Source organism: Protobothrops mucrosquamatus, unplaced genomic scaffold, assembly GCF_001527695.2.
Source record: "Protobothrops mucrosquamatus isolate PMUCROS unplaced genomic scaffold, P.Mucros_1.0 scaffold2232, whole genome shotgun sequence".
NCBI lineage: Eukaryota > Metazoa > Chordata > Lepidosauria > Squamata > Viperidae > Protobothrops > Protobothrops mucrosquamatus.
Genome location: NW_015388322.1, coordinates 266896 through 277165, shown reverse-complemented (window position 1 = coordinate 277165; position 10270 = coordinate 266896). Strand labels below are relative to the sequence as shown.

General features: G+C 40.8%; 1 protein-coding gene across 1 annotated transcript in view; it reads right to left on the bottom strand.

The window, feature by feature from the left end:
* Positions 1–10270, bottom strand: part of SPTB (spectrin beta, erythrocytic) — a 92030-nt gene that overhangs the window by 52118 nt on the left and 29642 nt on the right. The window contains exons 13-15 of the mRNA XM_015824437.1: positions 8709–8870; positions 3847–4555; positions 2068–2205 (exon numbers count right to left, since the gene is read on the bottom strand). Of these exons, the coding sequence (XP_015679923.1) occupies positions 2068–2205; positions 3847–4555; positions 8709–8870 (1009 nt within the window). The remainder of the gene's footprint in view (positions 1–2067; positions 2206–3846; positions 4556–8708; positions 8871–10270) is intronic.

Here is a 10270-nt window from a genome sequence, read left to right as displayed (position 1 = left end):
CTTCAGATATCTTATCTGTATAGTGAGCTGGCCAAAGAAGGACCTGAAAGCTGCTACAGTAATATGAAGACCTGGAAGCTCCTTACAATGTAGGGAGGTTTCCTCCCCAAGTCCAATATTCAGAGACTGTCGACAATTGAAAAGAGGGAGATTAGGGTCTGATGAATGTCAAAATCACTATCATGGATGAAACCCAGAGCATCCAGGAGTCCATCAGTAAGATGGTACCCAAAGATGGAAGGAAGATCAAACAGAGGAAGTACCATGTCAAGACATGACTTTGCAGATGTGCCACTGACAGATAGCTGAGGCAGCAGACATCAGGAAATCCTACCAGTGGATGGAAAAGGCTGGATGAAAGGACAGTACTGAGACACTAATCATAGCAGCAGAAGAGCAAGCACTAAGTACCAAATCCATAGAAATAGGGGGTTTACCATAGCCTAGACAGGACCTAAACTGCACACTATGCAGAGAGGCCTCAGAGACAATCCAACACATAGTGGAAAGGTTCAAGATGCTGGCAGAAACTGTATACACTGTATGGCACAGTCAAGTAACTGGCATTGCGTACAGGAAAATCTCTACAGAATATGGGCTAGACCAGTGATGGCGAACCTTTTAGAGACTGAGTGCCCAAACTGCAACCCAAAACCCACTTATGCATCGTCGAGTGCCGGGTGGGTGTGGCCCATTGGCTGGGTGTGGCCACTTGGGTGGGCATGGCTGCAGTGGTAACGGCAGACTGGGTGGGACTAAAAAGTTCAACCAATCAATTCCAACTTTTTTCCCCCGCGAGTTGAAATTGACTGATTGAACCTTTTTTTTTTTTTTTGCACATGGCGGTGGAGGCCTAAAGCGAAAAGGTTTTATAAAACCCAGCTGAGGGCCTAGGACTGGGGCGACGGCGCGTGTGCCCACAGAGAGGGCTCTGAGTGCCGCCTCTGGCACCCGTGCCATAGGTTCGCCACCACTGACTAGACCAGTGGTTCTCAACCTTTTTAATGCCGCGACCCCAACCGGTCGTAAGTCGAGGACTAAACCGGTCGTAAGTCGAGGACTAAACCGGTCGTAAGTCGAGGACTTTCCCTGCCCGGGAGCACCGTGCATGCGTGGTTCCGCCCCCTGCGCCGGCCGAGGGGTAGCTGGCAAGAGATGGAGCAGGCCAACCACCAGCTGGCCCAGCTCAAGGGAGGTAAGGCACCCGCTGGAAAAGGGGAAAAAATGGCGGACAAAAAAAATGGTGGACAAAAAAAATGGCGGACAGCCTTGCTTGGCGACCCCCATGAAATGGTCGATCGACCCCAAATGGGGTCCCGACCCACAGGTTTAGAACCACTGGACTAGACCCTCCTAAGACTATATGGGAGATACCACTAAAAGTTGTGGAAAATAAGAAAGCTATAATCATATGGAACTTCCAGATCCAGACAAACAGGCAAGTACTGGCCAATCAGCCAGATATCATGGTAGTAGACAAGGACCAGAAGACAGTGGTAGCAATAGATATAGTGGTGCCAAGTAACAGCAACATCAAGAAGAAGAGTAACTGAAACTGGAGAAGCACCAGGGCCTCAAGGAGGAACTGGAGAGGATGTGGAAAATAAAGGCGGCAGGAGCATTCGGGGTTGTGGCTCCTAAGCTGGGAGAGTGGCTCCAAAGACTAAGCAAGAGAAGAATCAGAACGAGAGGAAATAATCTCAGGGTAGTAGCAATGATGTTTTGAACTATAGTTATTTATCCCAAAATAAGCATAGAGGAAGATCTTGTTTCACCATACAGATACGTATTTTACCTGCTCCCTTTCCTTCTCTTTTCCAGAAATCCATCTTTGAAAGCAATGCATTATATGGTAGAAGAGAAATGGGGAGAGGGAATGGCCATCACTGGATGGTGGATGAGCAAATGGCATTCCCTCAGTCTATCTTGTTTGCCTAGCGCAGTATGAAGACAAATTATAGTCATAGCTAAACTGACTTTTTATCTTTCCATATTTATAGCAATATTTGGAAACCATAGGTAAACAACAATGAAGAACAGTTGGACAAAAATAAGAGAATCTATTACCTGGCATTCAGATGCTCTTGGCACTGCCTCACTTTCCCACTTCGTGGATGGCCACTTTCTATTAGGGCACTAGCAGCTCTATTGACCCCTTCAACCTGAGAAGCCAGGCTGTTTATTTCTTGTTCCAAAATATCAAATCTGCAAGAAAACACTTTGAATGAATGAATGAAACCAAACCCACTCTATAAAAAGCTTGTATGAAATGCCATCTAGGGTCCCAGTTATGTATAATATACAGGTGATCCCTAACTTAATAACCACTTGTTCAATGACCATTCAAACTTACAATGGTGCCGGTCACAATGATACTTATGAGCAGTCTTTATACTTACATTTATTGCAGCATCCCCATGGTCACGTGATCACAATCCAAGTGATTAGTGACCGGCTTGCAGTTATGATCTTGCAGAGTCCTGTGATCACGTGATCGTAATTTGCAACTTTGTTTGCCAGTTTTCTACAAGCAGAGTCAATGGGGAAGCCAGCAGGAGATTGCAAATGATGTCTAAGTGCTTATTTAACAACCCATGGTGATTCACTTAATGACAGCAACTGGAAGGGACGCAATTTCCATCGCTAAGCAGGGAAGTCATGGGATGTTGCACTTACAATCATGACACTTAGTGATGGAAATTCAGCTCCCAATTATCATTAAATGAGGAGTTCCTATATGTAAAATGACAATGACAACAATGATGATGTCTTATGCACAGTAGCTAGATTGTGTTTAGGAGAATCTAAGCATAAAAGCAGCACCTGAATTTTTTTTTTCATGTCTTAGACTGCAAAGATATGTTCTGATATATGTACATTTAACAAGTTTAATTTCTGGATATGTAAAAATAACCAGTTGCTTTGGACTGTTCAGGCTTCTGAATGTTTATCAGTTCTTCACTGTTATCCTTTTAATTTCATTGTACATTTCCTATCAAGAAATCAGCATTGGGAAACAATGCAAATGAAAATTCTATGTGATTTTTGCTACATAAACACATTAGTCATTCTGGTTACCACTGCAAAATGCATACTACTTTCATCTCAGATAATATAACAGTTCATAATTTACTCAATATGGATTTAAGAATACATAAAGTAGAAATAACATCAAAATAATCTGTAACTGCCCTGAATTAACTGATTTAACCATTCTTTCATAAATAAACAAGTTATCTCTCTCAATTTCATCTGCAAATTATATTTATCTATACATATCAACAACTGGAAAACCATAAGTTAATCTGTTTCTAAAAAAGATTCTTTGATATATCCAATAGCATATAATTGTGTTGGACCACGATATCAGGATTCCACAGCTAAGACTGTTATCTTCAAAAAAGACTACAGTAGTTCTTGGGGATGCTGAATCAACATATAGAGCTTGTGTTTCACTGCGGCTCACCTTGATTCACTATTCAGAACACCCAAAAAGTTAGGGAAGATCTCTTACCACTACTTAATTATTTTTGAATTTAGGATTCTATTTATAATTTTGTGAAAGAAGGTCTGTGTTTATGCTTAAGGAATCAAGTCAGGTATTTATACTTTGAATGCTTATGGTCCTAATCCCCTATCTCCTTTCAGGTCTGTTTTTGGCAGGTAAACATTGTTGTAGCCTCACACTGTAAAATATTTGTGTCTCACATACACTGCTTAAAAGTTTGTGAACTGTTTTAAATTTTCAATATTTCTGCGTAAATATGACTTAAAACTTTATCTGTTTTCCATATGTCCTAAAAGTAGATAAAAGAGAACCCAATTAAATATATATATATTGTTTACCTATGTTGTACAACATCCAGATCTTCCAAGGTATCAGGAATCTCCATATGTTCCAGCCATTTCTCTTTTTCGCTCATCCAAAGTTCACATGCATCAGTCTCGCTTAATATAGTATAGAGATCCAAAGCATCCTGTAGCTTCTGCCTGCGCAGATCTGCTAGAGACACCACCTCATTATACATGGTCTGGATAGCCTTGAGTCTGTTCTCAAATCCTGGAACATCCCGGAATTCAGCAGGAAAGCTCTGTGCTTGCCTATTCAGGTTGTCCATAATTTTCTTATTGTTTGCTACCTCATCCAGGAGATCTCTGTGCTTTTTAACCAGGGCTTGAGTGGAATATTCATCATGCCCCACATCATCACTGGATACTAGCCGATTAGCATCTTGGAGCCAGGCCATCAAGTCATCTGCATCTACCTGGAATTGGAAAAAGCTTTCTGCATCATGTAAGTTCTTCTTGCGGAAAGCTGCCAATTCCTGCAACTGGGCCCAGAGAGCTTTCACTTCCTCAATCCTGCTGCAGATTTTTGATGCTCCAAAATGCTTCTCAGCAATCATGCTTTCTCCCTCCTTGATGGTCTGCTTCAGGTGAGCCCCTAAGCCACGTAGCTCATCTTCAAAAGCTTTATGTTTCCTCTGTAAAATGAGGATACTGGTGAGGTCTTTTCCATAGTCCAGGGAAGAATAGATCTGCTCTTTCTCCCTGAAGGTTGAAAGTCGAAGTAGGTTAAGGGTTTTCTTGAAGGTGACCGCGAACCTAACGAATTCTGCTCGAAAGGAGAAACGTCGATTTCGTTAGTCGAGAACCATCATATCGAGGTCCTCCAAATGTGCTAGTGCTTATTAAAACCCTAGCGTACCGACTATTGGACGTGTGCCGTACATCCGTTTTTAATGATCAAGATTTACAGAATACACTTTCCTTTACATTAATAAAGTTATGATTTAAATTTTTGGGTACAATTCATATAATAAATGTGAAAAATAACTGTCATTTTTGCTGGTTTCAAAATCTGGAAATGTGTGATTTGCAATTTGGAAGAGAAATAACGCAAACCAACCAAAGAATGAAAGGGGAAATATTTCAGGAATGGTGGTGTGCTTGTTTAAAAAGACTGGCAACTTTTTATGGTAATTGTACTGAATATAAATATTTAAAGGTACACCAAAAAGTCTTAATATAGAGGTATACAGAGAATATAATTATATAATAATTATATCAGAAGATATAATTATATAATAATGAAACAAAACAAGTTCAGGGCTTTTTTTCCTTTCTTTTTCCTTTCTTTCTAACTAGCAGCAGAAGCTTCTTATCAGTGATGCCACAAGTACTCTAAAAGTCAGGAATACTAGCAAAGCCAGCATTCAAACCACAATAACCCACTAGATTAATACTATATTATTCATAAATGCCATACTGAGTATATGTCATGTTCTCCATATAGGAAGACATTCAAGGAGGAAAAATTGAGACTGTGGAAGAAACGAGCAAAAACTGGCAATTACAACCCTAAGCAACATTATGGAAAGCTTTCCAGTATCATTCAAGTTACATCATTCAGTCCTTGTGTTCACAGTTCAAGCAACCAAAATCCATAAACACCCAGCTATAGTTCTAAAGCACATATCCATCACCTACGATTCTGTAGTTTAGAATCGAGAGAGATTCTAGTTGAATGTAATGAAGTATACAGCTAGCAATTCATTCAATCAATAAAAATATTGACAAGTGTATACAAGCATTCACTTCACACAACCAGTAAGAAAAGAAACTTCCCAGAGACTAGATATAGGCTGTTCCTCCTCATCCCTTCTTCTTTTATATAGATGTAAACACCAGCGATATGCTCATTCTTAGCAATTTGGCGAACACTTACCATCTCCATTGGCAAATTTAAGGGCAGCTGCATTGACAGCATGAATCTTCTCTGCCCGAATAGCCATGTCAGCCTCCATCAACTTATGCTTCTGAAGCAAGTCTTCTGCTTCCAACAGATGCTTCCCAGTTTCAGGAGATGAAAGTTTTGCCTGAAAAAATATAAAAAGAAACTGTATCTCCCTTTCTTTTAAACAACTAAGTATGGAGGGGAGGCTTGACCCCCCCCCCTTTTTTTATTTTAGGAATAGCAGTTTAGGATGATCTTGGCAAAAAAGCAGAAACAGTCCATGTTTAAGAAAAATCATTTAGGGAAAATTTATTTTATGGGCACACACTTGTCTCTTCCTATGGGGCTTATAACATGGTATTCTGAATCCTATTGGAGAAGACACTTGGGAAGACAAATTTGGATAGAGAAACAGAGGCTCTTGAAACAATGGAAACTGTACTCCCAAATTGTACTCTCATGGGATTATACCCCAAGGTTCTGAAGCAATTGGTAGACATGATCTCATAACCACTGAACCATATCTTTCAAACATCCTGGAGCCTAAGGAACAACCAGATGACTGGAAAAGGGTGGATGTAGTTCCCATCTTCAAAAAAAAAAAAGGGGGGGGGAGAGAAAGGATCCTGGAAACTACAGACTTATCACCTTGACATCATAACAAGTCATAACCAGAAGCCAACATGGGTTTGTCAAAAACAGTTCATATCAGACAAATCTTATTGCATTCTTTGACCAGGTGACAAAATTAGTGGACCATCAAAATGCTGTGGATATAAGGTATTGGATTTCAGTAAGGCATTTGATACAGAAGACCACAACCTACTACTTGATAAGACAGAAAAATGTGGGATAGATAGCATCATCACCAGATGGATTTGTAACTGTCTGACCAACTGCACTCAACGTGTAATCCTTAATGCAACTACAGATACTGAAGGATCTTGACAGACTTGAACACTGGGCACTATCTAATAAAATGAAATTCAATGTAGAGAAAAGTAAGGTTCTACATTTAGGCAAGAAAAACCAAATGCACAGGTATAGAATAGGTAATGCTTGGCTCAAAAGCTGTAACTACAAGAGGAATCCTCGAATCCTAATGGACAGTCATCTAAATATGAGCCACCAGTGTGCTGCAGCTGCCAAAAAAGCCAACACAGTCTTAGGCTGCATTAACAGAGGATAAAATCAAGATCATGTGAAGTGTTAATACCACTTTATAAGGTCTTGGTAAGACCACACTTGGAATATTGTATCCAGTTTTGGTCACCACGATATAAAAGAGATGTTCAGATTGTAGAAAGAGTGCAGGGAAGAGAAACAAAGATGATTATGGGATTGGAGGCTAAAACATATGAAGAACAGTTACAGGAATTGGGTATGTGTCAGAACCCATATTCTAAGGGGCCCCTTTTCTACCCTTAATTCTAACTCTACTCTTTCTACACCTCTGGGTTCTGCCATGCTCCTGGAGGGGAGAGGGGAAAAGCATTGCGGGTTATTGCTCTGTTTTCCTCTATTGCTACACTGTAACACTTTGCTGTTTCTGCACACTTCCTCTGTAAACTATCTTTCCCCTTGATGTCAGCTAGAAGGGGGGGAGAAGAAAGGAATGCGCCTTCGGCAACTGGTTTATCTCCGCTTTTGGAAGGAAAGGTGTGAAAAGCCGACAAAACATCACTGCAACCCTGAGACAGCCTGGCGTTATCTGCTCTTTCCCACAACGGACTTAACACCTGGGGATTGGCCCATTCAAACTGATTGGATGAACTTTGGGGTGGGGTTTGCTTGGGACACTTTTAATCTATTGATCTGAGTGGGAAACCGGCAGATCCTGTCTATTATGCCTGCTATCAGCTTCTCCTAATAAAAGTTCCTTTTGGAAGAAACTGCTTCCACGAGTTCTGCTCTCTTAGGATGAGGTTTTGAAGTGGGCCCTGACATTATGTCTAGTTTAATAAAAAGAAGGACTAGAGGTGACATGATAGTAATGTTCCAATATCTAAGGGGCTGCCACAAAGAAGAGGGGTGCTTCTCCAAAGCACCTGAAGGGAGGACAAGAAGCAATGGATGGAAATTAATCAAGGAGAGAACCAACCTAGAACTAAGGAGAAATTTCGTGACAGTGAGAACAATTAATCAGTGGAACAACCTGCCTCCAGAAGTTGTAGGTGCTCCAACACTGGAGGCTTTTAAGAAGAGATTGGACAACCATTTGTCTGAAATGGGTTTCCTGCTTGAGCAGGGGATTTGACTAAAAGACCTCCAAGGTCCTTCCCAACTCTGTTATTCTGTTATATACTGTCAAATTATTAAAATATACTCTACCCGATAGTGCTTATGAATAACCTTTAGAAAGTACAGCAAATTCAGAAGTAACCATGTAGCTGGCGAGTGCTTTTTTGATAAGGTGCCTTAATCAAGAAGCATTTCAAAGTAGCTTTCTAAACACCTTATAAAATGTAAGATATTTTTAGGGAAATGGCTAGCACAATCAATGCTGATGAGGTTGGTATCAGTCTGAGGTGTTGTTTTCAATGTGTTTTTTTTATCAGACTTTAAGTAGCCTGGTAAGATTCCTTACATGTATCAATAACTTAAATCACTGTTATAATGCAGCACTTGAGCCTCCATCCCCATTTTCCAATTTATCTCCAGCGATCCACCAAGTCCTATCCAGGCCCCTCCTTACTTTCATCTCATCTATCCAGTCAATGCTATGCAGCATGTCCTGAAACAGCTGTTGCAGTGTCAAATTCATCTCCAGTCTCTGGCGCCGGGCTTGCAGCAGTTCCAAGAGGTACTCCCATAGTCGCAGGATACTGTCCTTGCGAGCATTGATGCGCTTGATGTCATGGTAATTCTCTACCTCCAGTTCTTTGGCCACCTCCTCTATGGCCTGCACCCGTTCTTTATAGGCAGCTGTGTCAGTTTCAATGGCTTCATGCTTCTTCTTTGCTGCCTCCANTCCAACTTTCAGCTTCATCCAATTCCCAAAAGAACTTCCACTGGCGCTTGGATTGCTTAAGACGAGCTTTCCTCTTTGCAGCTAAAGCAATCAGCTCTTGGTAGTATAGCTCCAGGAGGTTTACACGATCACGAATAATTTTGGGATCGCATGGCTGATAACCTGCACACGGCATGTAGGCAAAAATTACTAGTTCTAACACAGAATACACATTCCTTTACATTAATAAAGTTATGATTTAAATTTTTGGGTACAATTCATATAATAAATGTGAAAAATAACTGTCATTTTTGCTGGTTTCAAAATCTGGAAATGTGTGATTTGCAATTTGGAAGAGAAACAACGCAAACCAACCAAAGAATGAAAGGGGAAATATTTCAGGAATGGTGGTGTGCTTGTTTAAAAAGACTGGCAACTTTTTATGGTAATTGTACTGAATATAAATATTTAAAGGTACACCAAAAAGTCTTAGTATAGAGGTATACAGAGAATATAATTATATAATAATTATATGAGAAGATATAATTATATAATAATGAAACAAAATAAGTTCAGGGCTTTTTTTCCTTTCTTTCTAACTAGCAGCAGAAGCTTCTTATCAGTGATGCCACAAGTACTCTAAAAGTCAGGAACACTAGCAAAGCCAGGATTCAAACCACAATAACCCACTAGATGAATATTATATTATTCATAAATGTCACACTGAGTATATGTCATGTTCTCCATATAGGAAGACATTCCAGGAGGAAAAATTGAGACTGTGGAAGAAACGAGCAAAAACTGGCAATTACAACACTAAGCAACATTATGGAAAGCTTTCCAGTATCATTCAAGTCACATCATTCAGTCCTTGTGTTCACAGTTCAAGCAACCAGAAATCCATAAACACCCAGCTATAGTTCTAAAGCATATATCCATCACCTACGATTCTGTAGTTTAGAATCGAGAGAGATTCTAGTTGAATGTAATGAAGTATACAGCTAGCAAGTCATTCAATCAATAAATGATTGAATGTGGCTCTGTGAGTTTGACTCTGTGGCTCCCGAGGACGTGGACAGGATCCTGGGGAGACTGAATGCAACCACATGTTTATTGGATCCGTGTCCCTCCTGGTTAGTACTGGCGGCTCGGGAGGGTACACGAGCCTGGCTCCAGGGAATTACAAACGCTTCTTTACGGGAGGGTGCCTTCCCCGCGGTCCTAAAGGAGGCGGTGGTGAGGCCCCTCCTTAAGAAGCCCTCCCTGGATCCAGACGTATTGGCAAATTATCGCCCGGTCTCCAACCTGCGCTTTGTGGCGAAGGTTGTTGAGAGTGTGGTTGCACAGCAGTTTCCTCAGCACCTGGAGGAAACAGTCTATCTAGACCAGGGGTGTCCAAACTTTTTTCAAAGAGGGCCAGATTGGATGAAGTGAACGTGCTGGAGGGCCGAACATTTTTCCGAACATTCTTTGAACCATTACAATTAAATGTAAATGAATTATTTTATGCCTCTTTCCTCTCCCTCTCTTTCCTCTTTCTCTCTCTCTCTCTTTCCTTTCCCTTTCCTCTCCCCTCTCTCTCT